Genomic DNA, 20,502 nt, shown 5'->3' with positions numbered 1-20,502 from the left:
AATTCTCTTTCTAATTTATATTTTACTTACTTTTCTCTCCACAAAGTGAGACTTATTTTTGTCTAAATGGACCTATTTTTGTCTAAATAGGAGCACCAAATACTGCAATATACTGTTTACTTGACTAATCATATTGCTTGCCTTTTTTGATCATGATCTGAGAGATGCATTGAATTACTTTAAACACATGCTTTAGATTCCTATAGATCCATAGTACAGTTGTTGAACATACCCTGCATTTTTAAAGAAGCAAAAAAAGATTGCTCACATTCATACTCACATTCATGCTCACATTCATACTTATTTATTCATGCTTGCTTTCAAGCCAAGAAAGACAGATGCTGTTACAGCTGAGAAATGAAGTGTTTTAGGAAAACAGTCTAACAGTAGTTAACTCAGGTCAAAGTAAAAAAAAAAAAAAAAAAAAAAAAAAAACCTCTTTCTAGAGTGGAGGTAAAAGTACTTGAGATGTGGGTATCAGTTGCACAAACTGTCAAAGTTTTAATTCAGTAAATCATCAATATCTGAATGAATGCAGTTGTCCCGGTCTCTGCATTTTCCAATTTAGAATCAGCCTAGTTTCTTGATTTCCTCATTATAAGCAAATGCATTTGCAAGAACGTTTTATTGTTTGTATTTTGATATTGTAGAGTGTGTATAAATGATAGTATACCAAGGAATGGTGAAGAGAGGAGTTGTCTGCACATAATCCAAACTTTTGTGGCCTGGATTTGACTGTGCTGCGCCAAAGCAACATATTTGTCCTATTTTAATGTTGACATGGTTAGCTAGTCCTTAAATTCATTCCATCTGCTATACAGAATAATTTACATGAGGGATTGACTTAATTTTGGGGAAGAATATAAGATATTAGAGTAAATGGAAATTTGAAAAGTAAAGGAAAAACACTGAATATTTTGAAAATGAGAAAAAATACAGATAAGACTGAAGTACTGAATTACACCAATGCAGTATACAATGCTATATGTAACATTTTTAATGCCCAGTATTATGGAAACACAAAAGATGCAGTAGCACAGACTTAACAGTGTAGCAGTTAATGTACCAGAAGTCCTGCACACGCTATTGCACTTCAGTGATGATAGTTTTGTTTGTTTTTTTTAATACTAAAAATACTTTGTATTGTTTTACCTACATAAAAATTGTTCTGATTTTTTTTAAAAAGGAAGACCTTTAAAGATGGTGCAGAAAAAATCATTTCTCAAATCTGCCTGAGTCAGTAACTTTACAAACCTACAAGAAATTCTTTGGAGTCCTGCAAGAAAACTTGGGAAAGATACTTCTTGTTATTGACAATATATCAAAACAGCTGTAATAGCTCAAAAATATGATCCTGCAGTTGTAACAAAATTTATCCTTTGGTTAATATGTAAGGTTGTGTGGGGTGGTAATGGCAAATAACCAATAATTCATTTGGATTTAAAAATACATTATATTTGTATGTAAACAAGAAAGTTCTGTTGAATTGTGTTACATTCTGTGGCTAGGATACAGATTCATAAAGAACACTTTCTTCTATTTTAAGGACGCAATTTTAAGATGGGATAAAATGCTAAATATTCTGTCTTCCAGTGTTGGTGTCTCAGGCAAAGTTGAATTAGCTTAATATTCTTCTGTTACTTTGAAGGGGTAAATTTATGTTGAAAGTTCAAAAAAAAAAAAAAAAAAAGGTTGAAACAGGTTAAGCCACAGGACACTTCAAAATAATCCTTGTTTAGAATTTGACGTGTATATAAAATAGCTGTATCTCCTAGACCAGGTATTTGTTACTCTCACCTACATATTTTAATTCAAACAAGAATTAATTCAGGAAAGTCCTGTGTTTTATGTGGGTCAGGCAAGCTAATCTCTGTGTTACTTTTTGCTGTACTTAAGACTACGTGTACCTCATCTAAGGATTTTATTCCAGTAATCTGCTCACATAAGGCTCTGCTCTGGTGGACAGTTTACACTTCCATATCCCTGAAATTTAAGAACAGGAAAATATTTTCACTAAGTGCTCTACCTGTAAGTTCAGTACCACTATATGGATAATAATGGGTTAACACCACTTTCATACCACTTTTTAACGGAAGTCAAAATGAGATCTCCTCACTGATCTAATGGAATTGTTTCATCAAATTATTGTTGAACATGTTAGTAAATAGGATTACTTGTTCCCAACTGAAAGAAAGTGAGCGGTGATGATTTAAAGCTATTTAAAAAAAAAAAAAAAGCAAACTTGGAGATAATGCAAGGTTAATCATCTTACATTAGACACCAATAGGAAGCATAAACCTTTCTCTTCAAATTTGGACAAATCAGGAATAAATCTGAGAAGGTTTTTCAATTTCCTTGGTGGGAAAACTGAGTTTTTTCTGTGTTGCTTTTCGTGACCAGTAAATCCCAAACACCATATAACAGAGGGACTCGGCAAATGGCAGTATAACTGATAAAGTTCTCATAATAAGACTTTCTATAAAAAAAAATAATCAGGTGACTGATGGCATTCTTGATGGTTCTGCTTTGAAATTGGGTCATATTTTTTTCATATAAGCCTTAGATCCCTCCCCTAGCAGGAGGACTGCTAGGTTGTCAGAACTAGTTTCCCTACTTATCACAGGTATAGGGTAGCCTGATATGAGGAAGCATTCATTAATGTGTGTGTAGCCAAGTCAGTTAGATTCTTGACTTATTTTATGGCTAGGCTGCTGACCTCTTTTGAGGTAATGTGACAAGTACTTCATTATGTTCAGCAGTTTGAAATGTTTGGCCCTTTAACTCTGTCAGGCGACAAGAAGAATTTCTTTCTCTCTTGTTCTTCCGCAGTGAAGTTCTACACAGCTGGTATAGCTGACATACTTTCATTTTATGTTAAGACTAAAAACTTTAAAATACTTAGATGTGTGGGGCAGAGTGATCCTAGGGCACCTTGATGTCTCAGTTTTCTTGCCAGATGGAAAAGTTCTGATCTTTGTCATGAAAATCTAGCAGAGTCTGTGTCACAATGATGGTTCCAGCAAAACAAGTTCACCCATAAGATTTACACTCCTGCCTTTTAACTCCTGAAAGTCATAGGCTTCATGTTGCTTTCAGGATGAGAATTGGGCAATTCTGATGAGATTCCCTACTCAGTAGATTCCCTACCCAGACTCATGGTGTTTTTGTAGGGTGTACAGCTCGAAGTCACTTGTGGAGTGGATGTTCTGGAGCAGAAATCAAATTTACCTGTGACAGTTCTCCAAGGTGTGTTTTCTATATAAACAGTCACAGACCATTCTATTTATTACTTGCCTTTGAATGTCCTTTTATGGTTATGAGGAATTCTGAAATTGGGAAGAACTGAAAATACAGGCCAAACTCCATCCCATTCATATAATAGCAGTCAATGTATCTGGCTGTGTTGCCTGTTAGTATTGCTAAGACAAGTGTGCTGTGGTGTCATGTACCTATAAATGTTTCATCCTTCCCCACTCACCCCCAAAATAAGTGTTTTCTGAAAGACTGGCTCCATTTTGAATTAAGGCAAGTTGAACTATTAGCCTATTAAGTGGTTTTAGATGAAGCTTAGAGTCTGGTTCCAACCTGGTTCAGGCTTTAACAATAGAAGAATGGAATGCTGAGAATGGAGTTGAGAGTGGAATAAAGTTAAAAATAGTATGGAAAAATATTAAACACCTCCATCTACTTAAACCTTCTTGTAATAAAGAAGGCAAAAGACTTACACATCACACAAAATGAGGTTAACTAAAGTACAGTAGTAACTAGATTGTTTTTCAGTCATGACCTAAGCATTCACACAAAACTGGTGACTGTCATGGTCAACAGTTTATTCACATTTCAAAGGAAAATGAACTTTTCATATCTATATCGAAGTCTCCGGTGAATGGAAGTCTTTCATGTAAACTGAAAGAATATGAATGGTTAAAGTCTTGTTTTAACATATTATTCAGTGAATGGGTTACTCTACCTTGATCTAAGGTGTTAATGTTAACAATATGGCTGTGTTAAGAGAACTTTCTGGCAGCTGTTTGATGAGTACAAGAATCACATCTTCAGTGTGTTCGTTGGTTGCACAACAGAATTCTGGGGCTCCTGGCAGAAAGAAGGGATGATGTTGGGAATGAAATGATAGAAGCACTGAATGCACAGAGGAGTAGGAGCTTTCATTTTCTGCCCCACACTGAAAAGGTATCTGGTCTGATATGCCACAATCTAGAAGTTAAAAAGAAAATGTTTTAGATTCCATGTACTCAGCTGGGAAAGGGAACATTTCGAGATCAGGAGTGTCTTGTCTACCAGTCACGTCAGGGGAAAAGACCTAAAAGAACAGACATTTGTTTTCACGTTCACTACAAGAATGAAAAGGAAAATGATATTTCTCAGGTGTGATTGGTGCAGGGATTGTGATAATTCAGATGAAGAAAGAATTAACTTTTGAGAGAGAATGGAGAAAACGAGGGGAGGAGGAGGATGAAGACAAAGATGTAGGAATGGAGAAGAGAGCTGGACATAATTAGAGGAAGCAGAGAAACAGAAAACTCGGCAAGTCTAAGAACTATATGAGTAAACTGTAAGAGTGCCTGCAAAGCTGCCCAGTGGAAGGGGGTATGGAGGTATTGGTCGATAATTGGCTGAATATGAGTCTGTTCAGCTGGCCAAGAAGGCCAACAGCATCCTGGCTTGTATCAGAAATAGTGTGGCCAGCTGGACTAGGGAGGTGATCGTCCCCCTGTACTCAGCTCTGGTTAGGCCACACCTCAAGTACTGTGTTCAGTCTTGGGCCTCTTACTACAAGAAAGACATCAAGGCCCTAGAGCACGTCCAAAGAAAGCCAATGAGCTGGTGAAGGGTCTATAGAACAAGTCTTATGAGAAGCGGCTGAGGGAACTGGGGTTGTTTAGGCTGGAGAAGAGGAGGCTCAGGGCAGACCTTACTATGTTCTACAACTACCTCAAAGGAGGTGGTAGCGGGATGGTGGGTCAGTCTCTTCGCCCAGGCAACAAGTGATAGGACAAGAGGAAATGGCCTCAAGTTGCGCCAGGGGAGGTTTAGGTTGGATATTAGGAAACATTTCTTCATTGAGACGGTTGTGCGGCATTGGAACAGGCTGCCCAGGGAAGTAGTTGAGTCACTATCCCTGGAGGTCTTCAAAAGATGGGTAGATGTGGTGCCTAGGGACAAGGTTTAGTGGTAGCTTGGCAGTGCTAGGTTAAAGGTTGGACTAGATGATCTTAGAGGTCTTTTCCAACCTAAATGATTCTATAATTCTATATGCTCTAAAATAAATAAAATTCAGTGCTTTTTGCTGTTGGCTTTTCAGAAGGCAGGTAACGGTTATATTACATCTAAGGCTCTTGGCAGGTACCCATGAAACTTTTATTGCAAAACCTGTTAGTGTCCCCATAATTCATGAATTCTGACTTCCTTTTCTTCTTTTCAGACCTTGATTTTGTCTTTTATATTTTAACTGCTTCCCACAATCCTACTGTTCTTAAAGAATGACTTTGTAGAAAAGCTGTATAAAGGCAAAGTTGTGTCTCTCTGTAAAATTTTTGTTAAACTTATCATATAACTTATGAAATATGGAAGAGTATGTTGTGAAAGCAAATCTTTCCGAGAGTGGAGACAGGTTTGAGTTATCTTTAAAACTAACTTTTTTTTTTTAGTAAGTGATTGCATTTTAAAAATGTTTTCATTTTTACATGCCTCAGCAGGCAATATAGGATAATTTGATAACAAGAATTTCTTTATTGGAATAGGCTGCTGAGTTGAAAACATAGATTCATTTGACTTTTTCTGCTTAGAAATGAAACGAAATGAGATTGTTTTATTAGTGGCATAAATGGCTTGGTGATTTATTTATTCGGGGTTCATTTATTACTTGTCTTGAAGCTTTTAAGAGTGTGCTGAATATCAGAAAGGTACATTCTGTGTAGAATGTACCTTTTACGACTGTACCTGCTTCATGTTATTCTGGGCTGTAAGAGTTTGTTCCATATTCTCTAATGCTATTGATGCTATTGTCCAAGTGTGTTTAATTTTATATCTTCAGAAGATTTTCTGATTGGTTTGAAGGAGTTATACAGTATATTTTAAAAAGCAATATATGTTTCCTATCTGGGTAATGATACACAAAGATATCTATGTCTTAAGACTTGTAATAAACTGGTTAGTAAATAATATTTTATTATTTAATAGTTGTCTGTAAAGCTGAAACTACCTTTTTTAGGTCATATGAATGAAGAAAGAACTTAACCCTGACTCCTTTGTTTTCCAGTTAATAGTAATGTTAATATAGTTCCAGTTGCTATCGCTACATAGGAAAGAATATTTCACATATCTTAGAGCTGAAAGAAGAAAGATACAATAATGCTTCATTATCCATTGCTTGTCTGTCAGTCCTTTCAGTATCCTTGCATTAGGTAATACCCCTCTCTGCTAACTGTTGACATTATCATGCCTTTCCATCTTTTGCTCTTCTAATAAGAGCTCCCTGAGTTGCCCTGTTATACTGAAGTATGCCTGATGACCTGCAGTTGGATTAATGGAAGTTCTTTTAAGTTCTGAAAGACAGTTGTAAATCCATGTATTTTTCCAGTACAATAGTGTAAAACAGCTGCTGGCAGTGCAGTTATGGTAGCCTTTGATACGTGGTTTTTAATATTCTGGTACCTTTTATGTAGCATCCAAATGCTAGTAAACAAGTAAGCAAATGCATCTTGTGCGTGTGACTACACATCATCATCTGTGTCTTTGAAAGGAACAAGTGGGATTTCGTAAGCAGCAAGCTCAGTATCAGCCAGCAGCATACTCTGGCAGCGAAGGCCAGCAGCATCCTGGGCTGTCTTGGCAGGAGTATAAGCATGACATAGGGATGCCCACTTTTGGGACATTCAATACAAATAGCATTGTGATAACCTGGAGCAAATCTAGTGAAGGGCTATGAGAACGGTCAGGGCTAGAGTACTTGCCATCCAGCAGGATGTTGGACTAGATATCTCCTGAAATCCCTTCCAACCTGAGTTATACCTGTTTTGTATTTGCATTGTTGAGATCTTGTTTTTATTGATAATTTTACTGGGGAATAAATTGAAAATTATACAGCAATATGCTGGCCTCATATTTATTTTTTGCATATTTCTTAAGTCACTGCCAAGACACCCCCTTCCCTGCACCCTGTATATTAATTTTTATGGGAAAAGTTGCTTTCCTCCCCATCATTGCCAACCATAACACTTTTAGGAGCACATCCTTGACAGATAACAAGGTATGCCTGTACTTTGAACCCTGCTTATCAGGGAATCAAACCTGTTACGTGTGATATTAAGGGACATACCAATCACTTGCTAAGTTCTGGCAGTTTGAACCCTAACCTTCTGACCTACTCTGCCAGACTTTCAGTGGGGAAAATGGGGGGTAGGGGAGAGCAGTTTCTCTGCTGGTACAGTAGTTACCTGCATCTTTTCTTTTCCAGATGTCAAAGGAGCTTTATCAGATAGCCTTCCAGTTAGCCCATATCTCAGAACAATTGTTCATACTTCCTCATTTTTCTCCCCATCCTTCTCTGGGAATTTTCAGTGATGAAATTTTTTTTTCTTATTTTTTTTTTCCTTACTGATGATCAGAAAAGTTCCTTTTTCATCACTGCATAGAATAGGAGTTTCATTTTGGTATTGTTAATTGCATACAGTAATCAGATTTGTGGAATTCAGAGCTTAAAAATCTGCATGTTAATTTCTGACTGTTTAAGGAGTTATATGGCATTCCAAACATTTTTCTTCTGTTTGTAGCTGGCTGTATTTTCAGTGAAAAGAGATGTTTCATTATTGCTGTTGTCACTTACGTATATGCTGTTCTGTCAATCATTTAACATAGGGTTTTTCTCTTTTTTCGTTGATAGATTTAAAAATCATGCACTAATTATATTTTAAGTATATATTTACATATAAAGTTATGTTTATGAATTTTCTATTATATAGTGTAATAGCAGCATGTACAACAACAGGCAAAAAATGCTGTCGTGGAAGGCAGAGGATAGGATTACTGATGTATATTTAAGTTTCTTTTCTTAAACTCTGGAATTGTTGATGTTTGTAGGGTGCAAAACGTGACTTGAATTTCATGATTCAGTCCATTGTATGTTAATCTTTCAGTCTGTGTATACTATAAAAGTTCTATTAAATTTGGGCAAGACAGTTAATCACCTCTTTCTTACTAGTAGTTTGTGTACTACTAAATGGAGAAGGGGGTGCTGATGCCAATAGGATGCATGGGAACAGCACAAAGCTGCACCAGTGGAGGTTCAGACTGGGCATTAGGAAAAGTTTCTTTACCGTGAGGCTGGTCAAACGCTGCAACAGGCTTCCTAGAGAAGTGGTTGATGCCCCAGGCCTGTCAGTGTTCAGGAGGCATTTGGATAACACCCTCAGTAATATGCTTTAACTTTTGCTTGTTCCTGAAGTGGCCAGACAGTTGGACTTGATGATCTTTGTAGGTCCCTTCCAATTGAACTATTGCATTCTGTTCTGCAGGACAGCATATCCACATAGCCATTGCGTGGCCCCTAATATTCTTTCCAAAGTATCTTTGCAATCCGTTTTTAATTTTCTGATGTCAACTGTTTATACAATCTAGCTTGTAGAAAGAACAGCAAGGGGGAAAGGATTGTAGATTTAAAAAAAAAAAAGATAAAAAGTATATACAATTTATAGATTGGATGTGTTCACGATATGCATCATGTAAATGAATAGAAAATGTAACAAGTTTTGTCAGCATGAACATCCAGAGTTTGTTTCCTTGAATCTCCTTCCCCTTTATCTGTTTATGGTTTAGATTTGACCAATATGTATATACCAGAAGCTGTCAGTACCTTCTTTTTCAGTGTCTGCAGAGGTTTGAAGTTTGTAAGTTTTGATTATTTTTTTTTAAATATTAGACAAAACATGTACTAGCATTGGCAACAGTTGTTTTACAATTTCTTAAATGAGTTTGGCTTTTGTGTTTGTGTGTGTATGCAGTGCTGCATGCCTGTGCTTATTTGGATGCAATATTCTTTTTTAACAGTGACATCAATGGTGTGAATTGATTAATTAAAGAAAAAGAACAAAGACTATTCCCTGGACATGTTCTGCAGTATATTGGAAATATTAACTGATTGTTTACATCAGTAATTCCACATAAACTTGGTAGTTTAGTGATAGTTATGTCAATTTTCCTTCTTTATCAGTCTTACATGTTTCAGCTACTATCTTGAACAATTACTGCACCAGAACATTCAATGAAAGGAATGTATGCAAATATGCTATGGGCCAGTTATGAGCTGAGAGGGTCAGTGATGCTGCATCAAAATATATTTGAGCCACGTAGAGTACAACTACATGCACATACTGGCACTCTGACAATTCCTTGAGTATTAAATTAGCCTAGCAAATAACAATCACTCCACCTGGAATCTCAAGATTCTGAAAATATTTATATTGCCTTAGCTGAATATTTAATGAAATAGTATCTGTGACTAGCAGGAGACAACAGTTGCAAAGGATACATATACATAGGAAAATCTAATTCAACCAGCAGTTTCAGAGTCTTTTTGTAATTGTTGACTCCAATTTATTAATTTGTTTGGGCATTGAAGAACAATGTGTGTACTACATCTAAAAAAAAAGTGTAATCAGCAACTTTTGTAGCTTCCGATGTCCCCCAGATCTGTTCAGGTATGCATAATCCACTACAAAAGCTATTTATTGCAGCTGTATTCCAGAATACAGAATATTTGAAATTTCATTTCAAAGTGAATTTAAAAAAATAAAATATCTGTTTGAACATTGATGTTGTTTAGATAATGAGAAATCTACTCGTGTTCATTCTGGTGATTGCATGTTCCACTTAAGTTTAGAATGTTTCTCATGCTTTCAAAATTGAGACTTTTGCCATTTTATGTGCTAACGCACATGTGCAAAAGATAGCTTTGTGCAGTGCATCAAGGCTATGCCAGAAACAATAGAACCATTCAGTTTCTTCTGACTGCTTTTGGCTTGAGGTAGAGCTGCTGGTGTCGGCATCCTTTAGCGTGGCTATGTTTTGTTTTAGATTGTTCTGTTGTCTGGGAAGTCAGTGAAGTTGTTTCCTTTGGTATTTCTTCACTGTGTTTCAGAGAGTGCATTTAATAACATTCCTCTTTGAAAAAGGAATCTTCTACCTTTATTTGGGGTTACTTTAAGGTTTTATTCAAGGGATTCTGTGAGGCGATGATTTCCATTTTGTATTCACAAGCTAAATGCCTTTGTTCCTACATATCCTGAAATACCTGATCGGGTAGATATTCTCTGACCAACCATATATACTGATGTTTTATGTTTTTAGTTTGTACACTGCTTCATAGTCATATTACTGGCTTATTAGTTTCTTCAGATACTTTCTTTTTGTTAAGGTTGTTGTACTAATGCCTCTGTATTGATGAAGTTCAATTAAATTATTTGAATAAATGTCACGGGTTGTTTTCATTGAATCAAATATCAAAAGAGTAAACTCTATCAAGATACTAATTAGTTAAACCAAGTAATAACAGGCTAATAACCAGGCAAGTGACTCTGAGCAAACTAAGTGTACGCATCAGCAGTATTGAATTAACACAGAACAGCAAACACATCTCATTTCATTAAAAGAAAAAGAGCATGACAGGAGTTGCTCGTGTTGTATATAGTAGCCTGGAAGTAACCCCACACTTTCAGGAAGTGGAAGACTGGATTCATCATCCATCAGAACTCCAGAACTGAGAGAGAACTCCCCAGTGAGGGTTTATTATACAATACTTATGACTGAATTATAGCTCCCGAGTACAGCAGGGTAGGCTAAGGTAGGCTGAAGCACTCTCCACCAGCACTGTTGAAGCTGTGTCATGATGCAGAGGCAAATCTTAAATTTCACAGGGTCAAAGTCAAATGAAAGGGAGTACAGTAGCATGGCCCTGGGACAAGGAAACAAAGGTGGATTTCAGTCCCTGCCAGTTGGAATGGTTTAGCAGATATATCTCGAGCAGATTCATCCTTAAAGTTCATTCTTTAATTTTTAAGGAGTTGGAGCACAGTAATTAGTTCACTCAAGCTGACTTTCCGTGTGGAATATGCACAAAGATAAGCAGCTAAAAAAGCTATTTACCTTTATAGTAATTCATCAAGATGTGCCTTTTATATGTGTATTCCATAACCCCCTCCCTTTAAGGTTGTATTTACCAGTCATGTTAGTGAGTGGTTAGTGAGAAGGTCTGTGCCACATCTAACCTGTTTCTTTCTCTGGCATAAGGCACAAGAATACATAGAAAATATGCATGTTCACATCGGACGCTGCAGAGAAGAAGTGTCCAATGTAAAGTATACTCGGCATTAGTCTGTTTAGGGTAGAAAACATATAGATCCTACATACTATCTATACTATACTATAACATAGTAGCTCCTCTAGTATATAGGATCCTATAGTATATGTAGGGTCTATACTGTGTAGATCCTATTAGTCCACTTACTGCATAGGTAAGTAATTTTGGTTTTAGGTGTCCTGGGACTACAGGTAATGTAAAAGTTGTTTATCTTGCTAGATCTCCATGTTTGGAACTGTTGCCTCCAAGGAAGTTGTTTCAAGAGAATGAGGATCAGAGACCAAGATACAACAAATGCTTAGAATGCTGCAAAACAGAAAAATCTGCTTTGAAGCAAGCAGCTTTAAACAAAGCTTCTAAGCTTTCTCTCTCAAACACATTTTACTAAACCACATGCAAAAGTACTGTATGTTTAATTACTTGATATGAAGCAAATGTAACATCTGGCAAGAACTTGCATGTTAAATCATGCTTACCCTTTAACATTTAAGCTGTATGTTTCTGGATTATTTTTTTTTGAATAACAATCTAAAACAAGAATACAGTGCTGGATAAAACTCTAAGCATGTTATTTGGGGAAAACAAATTTTATGTAAAAACTATTTCTGCAAACATTTTACATTGTTTAACCATTTGTAGATGGTATGCTTCATCTTCTGTTTAATCATTATATTCTGAACTTTTCCTTTCTTTTGTTGGAAGTATTTAAAAATAAATTTGTTGGTATTAAGTGCATTGTTATTATAGAATTATAGTCCACATTACAAATAATTTAATATAATTTACAGACATTAATGAAGCATTTAATAAATGGTACAAGAGACTGAAAATGCCTGCAAAGCTGGTGTAAGAATCTCCACAGCATACTTGCATTTAAATTAAGAATGACAGTTTTCTTTGCCATTTTGTAGTAATTATTACAGTAGACATCTCAGTTTATGAAACCAGCCATATATGTAATGCATCAGATTGATGTTCAGTGCTTCAGAAACTGTGCAATCAAAGCATTTAAAGCTAAAGATCAGAGTTCCTGCATTTTCAGTTGCTTATGGGTAGCGTGTGAACTCAGTTCATGGGAAATTTCTGATTGCTCAGAAACAAGCCAACCAGTTTTTAGTACTGAGGATCAAAAAGAGAAACAGTGACAACAAGATCCTTTGAGCACCCATGTTTGAAATGGAGTCTCAGTTTGCCACATGTATGGACAGCGTATGTGCTGCATTTAACGTGCCTGAATTTAATTTAGACCAATCTAGACTGCTATTCCTCCTTCTGTGACTCCAAGTAGCAGAATGAAGAGCAAAGATAATTTTTCTGTGCTTTTATACTTAGTTTTGTTTTCTTTGGAAGTAAGGAAGCCATAACAGCCACTCAGTTGCGAAAAGTGAGGAAGTTAAACTGTGATTTGAGCCTCTTCATGAAAGAAGTAAGGACAGAATTTGATGAAAGATGTTGAAGGGTGCTGAAGGATTGTTTCAAAATTGGAGAGATCAGTGACGAGTTGTGTCCCTCAGGGGTCCGTACTGGGACTGGTACTTGTTAAATATCATTATTAATGACATAGCAGGACTGAGTGCACCCTCAGCAAGTTTGTGGACGACATGAAGCTGAGTGGTGCATTTGATACAATAGAAGGAAGGGATGCCTTCCACTTGGCCAAGTGCAAAGTCCTGCACCTTGGGTTGGGGCAATCCCAGACATCAGTACAAACTGGGAGATGTAGATCAACAGATTGAGAGCAGCCCTGCAGAGAAGGATTTGGGGGTACTGGTGCGTGACAAATTGGACGTGAGCTGGCAATGTGTGCTTGTAGCCCAGAAAACCAACTGTATCCTGGGCTGCATCAAAAGAAGCATGGCCAGCAGGCTGAGGGAGTTCATTCTCCCCCTCTGCTCTGCCCTTGTGATTTCCCACCTGGAGTACTGCATTAAATGTTGAGCTTAGTGATATGGTTTAGTGGAGGACTTGTTAGTGTTAGGTCAGAGGTTGGACTGGGTGATCTTGGAGGTCTCTTCCAACCTAGACGATTCTGTGATTCTGTGATCCACCTCTGGGACCCCCAGTATAGGAATGACATGGACATGTTAGACTACATCCGGAGGAGGGCCACAAAAATGATCAGTGGGATGGAGTACCTCCCACAAAGAAAGGCTGAGGGACCTGGAGTTGTTTAGCCTAGAGAAGAGAAGACTCTGGGAAGACCTTGTTGCAGTCTTTGAGTACTTAAGAGGGGCTTGTAAAGGGCCTCCCTCTTTTCGATAAGAAAGATGGAGGGAGAATTTTTATAAATGTATGTACTGATAGGACATGGGGTAATGATTTTAAACTAAAGGAGCATAGATTTAGATTAGATATAAGGAAGAAGTTCTTCACAATAAGGTGGCGAGGCACTGGATCAGGTTGCCCAGGGATGTTGTGGATGCCCAATCCCTGGAAGCGTTTGTCAGACTGGAGGGGACTTTGGGCAACCTGATATGGAGAAAGATGTCACTGCTTTTGGCTGGGGGGTTGTACTAGATGGTCTTTAAGGGTCCCTTCCAAGCCAAACCAGTCTGTGTTTCCATGATTGTATAAACTCTGGGAGTGATACAGGAATGGAGATGTGAAGATACAGATGAAGACTGATACAGATGGAGACTGTGATAATAGGAATGGAAACTGAGTAGGCTAGAATAAAGGTGAGAATAAAAACAGATACCCCAAGTAGAAAGAATGAAAATAGAATTGGAAAGCAGGAGAAATCAGGGTTGGAGCTGGGACAGAGAGGGAGAAGGGCAGGAACATTAGAGGACATGTTGGGGCTGGAAGGGGGAGGCTTGCAATAGGAGAGGTTAGGGAGGAGACATCTGTAGCATTTAGGTTTCTTTACAGATTTGGCACTGAACCAAAGTACAGATGTTTCTGAAAATAGGAGAGTATACTGTAATTACTTTAAAGATCTTAGACCTGGAACTGACCCATCAGGATGATTTCACAATTTGTATTTTTTTATTGTTGTTGTTGCTGTTTTTTTGTTTTTGTTTTTCATCTTTAAGCTTGAAAATAATGTCTCAAATATATCCTAAAGAGACTTGGGTTGGTATAAGCAAGTTTGCAAAATTAGAAAGGGTTGGTGCTGAGCTTTGTATAATCTTAGTAGGACTTCCTTTGGAAGATGTATATTATAGAATTTACTTGGTTGTCATTCTTTCCTATTAACAAGCTTAACAGTAGAAATTGCTTAATTTTACAAATCTAGTTGTCTTCTCATGTACTTCATTATTCAGCTGTATCTGCTTGTGAAGAGTACTGCTGTACACCTCAAGTTTTGTCTACAGGATAGCTGATGGTAGAAGTTAACAGTCTATTTCTGTTAGGTAAAGGCAGATTAGAGTTGCTATCCCAGTACATATGGGATGCTTATAAAAAGTTGGTACTATTATTAAGTGAATCTCACTATACATGTGTATCTGATAAAAGAAGACAAAACAAAAAACCTTCCAAATATAACTGTTAGATTGTATTGGATGTGTCTTGTAGTTCTCCCCATTCAAAAAACAGTTGGTCATCACTCTTTCTTCAGGTACAGAGACTATTTGGAGAAGTGTACTTTTCTTAGATCATATCATTTACATCGAGGTCCATTTTGTGATGAGTTTACCGTGAAATCTTTCAGTTTACTCTCAATGTATACAGGTTTCTAAATATATCATTACCCACTATTTGCAAAAGCAATCTTCTCCAATAGAAGAATCTTAAAACCATTCTTAGAAACCAGAGTTTAAGTCCCTTGCTGAATATTCTCTATTCTGCTTTACTCTAAAAATAATCTTTTTGATAACCATAGTGTCATTCTGCATTAGCAAACTTCAGGTATTACTGACTGGTCATCCTAATGGCAAAGAGACATAATGAAGTTGAAACGTCGTTTCACATGATTCTTACATGCTTGTTTATGTTGTTGTTGTTGTTGTTTTTCTTTTTTTTTTTCATTAGCTTAATCCATAGCTACCCTTTCATTCCCAACCTACTCTTTTATGAGACAAAACTCCACTCTTTCACTTTATCAATTTTATTAAAATTTCTTGATTGGGAAAAATCCTGTACACCCACATGCCTTTATTTTTCTTTTTTTCTTTTTTTTTTTTTTTCTCCATTAGAGTAGTATTAAAGCATGGGTGCTTTTGTTTTCTTCTGTTTTTCGAAGAGACCATCTAGGTAGAATAAGGAATGCATTTTGACATTGTATTTCATGACTATATGTATATACACATGGACCCACACTTGTGCTGTAATATTAGCCAAGAAGTCAGAGATACTATCTGGCCAAGTAAAAGCAAATATGACAAGGAAACTCTGAATGCTGTGCTACAGTGGAGGAGTTGCTAGTGAGCTCAATGTTGTAGTAAGGTCAAAAGAAAACCTACTTGGTTAACAACAGTTTCTCCTTTACCAGCTCTGGAAGAGTGTTAGATGTTTTCTGTCACTAATGAAAGTGTTGCTTTTCATACCACAAGGGAAAATGGAAGCAATTATGTTGACAAAAAAAAAAAAACAAACATACAAAATTGTTATATATTGGTACTCGTAGACTGTACCCTAATTGTATGTATCTCAAAAATCATTGCCAGTGGAATGAATATTATGTTCTTTAACTGTACCAGTAAAAACAGATCATGCCCATATAAGCTACTTAAAATTTCCAAAGTACAATTATTTTTTTTCCCAGAAATTACTGTTCATGGTAGTGTTAATAAGCATGCTCTGGAAGCACCCAGATGATTGACTAGACTTAAAAAAATTATCAGAGAGCTATACACTTTTTTGGAAAGTTTGGGAAGTACAGAGAAATATCTGTAACTTTTGTTAATGCATGTTTCCAGTGTGCAAGCTCTATACAGAACAGATCATTAAACCTTAGTCTAATTTAAGGTCCGAAGCAGTCTACAGGAAAGCATGGCCATTTATTTTTTGCAAGGGCACAAGATACAGATTCGTTGTTTAAAGTCAATAAATGTGACTTGTAGATAAATTGCATTTGTGCACTACATTGCACATCGGATGGCTGGATGACATGTATCTTTGTGAAGACATGCTCGTTTTGGAACAAAATTGTCTTCCCAGGATTGTAAACAATGTCCTTAGCAGAACAGATTCACTGTCATGCCTGCAGCCAATCATGTACAAAGTATGGAGAATATAAGCATGCTGGAACTATTTTTGTGTGGTAAAATGAAAATAAGAACATACAGTGGGGGAACAATGATGAAATGCTTAAAGTACCAGCCTCAAGCAAAATTGACAGCAGTCGATATCACATAGATAATGGGCATTTAGCAGTTCTGTCTGAGAACAAATGTCATGCTACTATTGAAGAAGAAAATTGTTTTAAAAAGAGCGGTTTTCATGAGCTCAGTGGGCAGAACTTCCAGTCTCTGCTCACGCAGCCTGTGTGGGAACAATCTCATTCATGCATTGGACTGTTTATTCATACACAGATGTCTGCAGAGTGACTATAAAGGACATCATAATGACACCTGTTTGTTCTGTTCAAGTTAATTCCAGTGAAAATTGCTTCCTCTTTGTGCCTTAGAAACATTCCCACATCTGAAATCCTCAGGGAAAATATTTGACTAATCTCCTTGTTTTTGTTAAACACTCTCAATCCTACCTAAAGATTAGGTACTAAATAAGGTAGAGTTGTGTTGCAATGCTATTTGACAAATGACAGTTAACAGCCATACCGGGTTAAAGTAAAGGTTTATCTGGCATTTGGACAGTTTGTCAAGTGGCTTCTGTGTGAGAAGCACCATCTTGCATTTAAAAGTTGTCAAATGATTTATTTTCTGAGAGTTTGTTCAGTCTCCTGAGTAAGAGTTACCTTCTAGCATCCACAGCATCTTGTGATAAGGAACATCACAGATCACGTGATATTCTGTGTGAAGAATGACTTTTGTTTTCACTCTACATCCACTAGCTTTATTAGATGCCTCCTCATTCATCTATCAGAAAATACAGTGAATAATGGATTCCTACTCTCATTCTCCATAATGTTACAGGCCTCTGTTTCTTCCTTTTCCTTACACTTAAGGAAACTTCCTTAATTAATTTCTTCATCACACTGCCACTGCCAGTTGTGAAAGGTAATCCTTATTACCCTTCTCTGCCCCTACCTGTTCTATTTTTTGTGGGATGAGTTATGAGAAATGTATTCAGCATTCATTATGCAGGCAGCAGCGTGGAATTGTAAAGTGACGCGTTGATTTCTCTATTTTCTCTGCTCCTTTCATAGTAATTCATCAAATGTTGGTTTTAACCCTTGTTTAAAACTCAGCTGAAGTTTTCATGGATTATCTAGTATAATCCCAAAATCTCATTCCTAAATGAAAAGTCAGCTAGGAGTTCATTATTTTATGTATGTGGTTAGAATCATTTTTTCCAATGGTGGTGTATTACTTTGCATATGTCTCCTTTAAATGTCATAGGGCATTTAATGCTCAGCTTTGTAATGTTTTCTACTGTTATTCACATCAGCCTCTTTTTTTACAGTCCAGTAAATTAGTATTCCATCAGCAAACTTCTCCCCCTCTTGGAGATTGCCTGTTAAGTATAATGAGTAGATAAACTGAATTCCACTTCTAAGTGGAGTATTACTTATCTGTCACCTACTATCTTACATATATATTAACAAAAATACATTTCATTCCTGTTTTTTGAGAGTCTTCATACCTGTGGTTCTGAATGACTGTGGAATTTAATAAACTGCTGTGGTCTGATGTTTCTTCATATCTTTGGGTACGGGGAAAAGCAGTGTAGCAGATACCCATCATACCTTAAAAGGGATTCAGCCTTGGTATCATTGAGGTCTAATACCACTTCTCCCTATTATGTATAACACTTAGTGGTGAAGATAGGATACAACAGCCTCCTTGGTATCTCTCTCATGTCCTCTAAAAGATTTCAGTGTTAGTAGTATGGAGTATGTACACTTGTTTACCGAGAACAAAATTGATATTGATGTAACATTTTTAAAAATTAAGGTATACTGTAAGGTCATTGTCATTTGATTTTATGTTATCCATATATTCAGCAAAGACATGGACTGAGTTTTCTACTTACTGAGTTTTGTAGTCATTATAATATTGAATTTCCCTAATGATATTTCAAATATAGGCAACAGTAGTTACATAGGTAACTAATACTAATACTTACTAAATTTTAAAAATACTCTTAATTTCATATCAGTTATAAATTTCAGAACAGAACCAGCATGCATTTTAAGTTTGTTTTGAATAATTTTTGAATTGCCAAAACTTTTTTTTTTTTCCTGCTTTTAGATATAGACAAATGCAGCTTGGCACAGAAAGCAAAGTAGCTGAACTTCTTCACCAAAGTAAGTTAAAGTCCTTTGAAAGTGAACATGTTCAACTCATGCAACAAGAAACAGCTAAGAATCTTTCACAATGCCAAATAGAATGTGAAAAATATCAGAGAAAGCTGGAGGTATGTTATCAAAAGACACTTTATAGAGCATTACATAGTCGTTTTCAATTAGAATTTAAAATGAAAAAGCTTAGGGAAAAAGCACCAAAGAATATATACATGGCTGTATTAGTATTTCCACCAAATTTGTCTGAAGCAGAACCTAATGACAAGTTTACTATGCCTGAACATTTCAGTGGAAAATAAAAGGAAATGGGAGAGGCAAACCTATCTCATGGAGAGATGTTGAAGACTTGTGCTTTAGAGTACCAGTGTCCATCACAGAAATTCTCTTTGTGTCAAATGTCAGCATTTAGATACCTTCTTTGTAAAGAATAGGTCCTTATTATGTACCCTTACAAATAAAGCCTTTCTGTCCTCTAATCTAGTTCTTCTAAGACTGCATACTAGTTCTAGGGGAATTTCACGTCAGGAAACAAAACAGAGAATTTATATGAAATTCTTATATATAGTCCTTAAAATTGTATACTACAGTTTCAAAACTAGCAATAATCAAAACAAAAATTTGGTGAAATTCTCTTAAAAGTATACTGGTAGAAGTATACAGACTTTTTAAAGTTCTCTTACATCATTTAATTACACTAAAATATGTCAAAAATGTTTAGTAGAATTTTGCATATCTGTACTTGTTTTATAGGCTTATTACTAGAAAAAAATTAGTTCAGACCCTTTTATAGGACACAGCATCCAGTAGAATCCAGCTTATCATAGTTAGATGTTGAAATTTGATCTCTGACATCCTTCAGAGTCTATTTGTGCAAGATGAAAAATAAGTTGGTTTTATTTTCCTATACACGCAAGGGTAGTAGCTTGCTAGCTGTTTCCAACAGCTGCACGTTCATTGACAGCTGGCAATTAAAACCCCCTTTTTTAACTCAGTGTTTCCAAAATAAGTGCAATTGTACATTTAGTCAATACTGCTTTATGATTAAAAAGTTTATCTTCACACCCACAAAGGACCACAGAAGAGCAATTGGAAGTAGAGAACCCCAAGCAATTCTCTGCCCTCGCTGTTCCTAGCTCTTCACAGGAGCCATCAGCTCATCAAAGGACCAAGTCCCTCCACAAAGAAGATCCCAGAGGATCAAGGGCAGTGGGGGACCCCAGTGACACAGTCAGAGACGCAAGCTTCTGCCTATGGACCATCCCAGGGCTGTCCAGGAGAGCCTCAGCCCATGGGCCAGGAGGCACCTACCAGTGGGTCAGAGTCAATGGGAGAGGGTCACCTCACAGACTGAGGTGTCATGCCTTGGGGTATGGGATACATGATGTGATGCAGAAAAAGAGCATATGGTGTTTTCACCAGGCTTATGTTAAGGGACATGTTACCAGTGACAAGGAAAAGAATGGATGTAGGTGATACAAAGAGGAGCAAGCATAGGAAAATAGAAGGATAAGGGGATTAAAAGCCATGTCTGTGTTACTGCACAACTGTGTGTGTGTCTTGATGTGTGCATGGGACTCTGTACCAGCTATTGGCATGAGACTGTGGCCTTAGGGTCTTCTCTGTCCATGTGCCAGCAGCTGCGGGGGTCCATACTACTTAGGTGTATATATATTTAAATGTATATAAGATTTTATATATTTTTTCCCCTTCTAAAAGCTTTTTGATTTTCTCACAATATCCTTCTAGAGGAAATGTTCAG

The 20,502-nt window shown here is 36.7% G+C and overlaps 1 protein-coding gene across 3 annotated transcripts in view; it reads left to right on the top strand.

The window, feature by feature from the left end:
* PIBF1 (progesterone immunomodulatory binding factor 1) overlaps positions 1-20,502 on the top strand; it is a 126,808-nt gene that overhangs the window by 52,800 nt on the left and 53,506 nt on the right. For all 3 annotated transcript variants that reach the window (XM_035561224.2, XM_035561227.2, XM_035561225.2), the window contains exon 11: positions 18,691-18,856. In XM_035561224.2, the coding sequence (XP_035417117.1) occupies positions 18,691-18,856 (166 nt within the window). The remainder of the gene's footprint in view (positions 1-18,690; positions 18,857-20,502) is intronic.

Source organism: Cygnus atratus, chromosome 1 (assembly GCF_013377495.2).
Source record: "Cygnus atratus isolate AKBS03 ecotype Queensland, Australia chromosome 1, CAtr_DNAZoo_HiC_assembly, whole genome shotgun sequence".
Lineage (NCBI taxonomy): Eukaryota > Metazoa > Chordata > Aves > Anseriformes > Anatidae > Cygnus > Cygnus atratus.
Note: the sequence above shows the minus strand (reverse complement) of the source record. Positions and strands in the feature narration are given on the sequence as shown.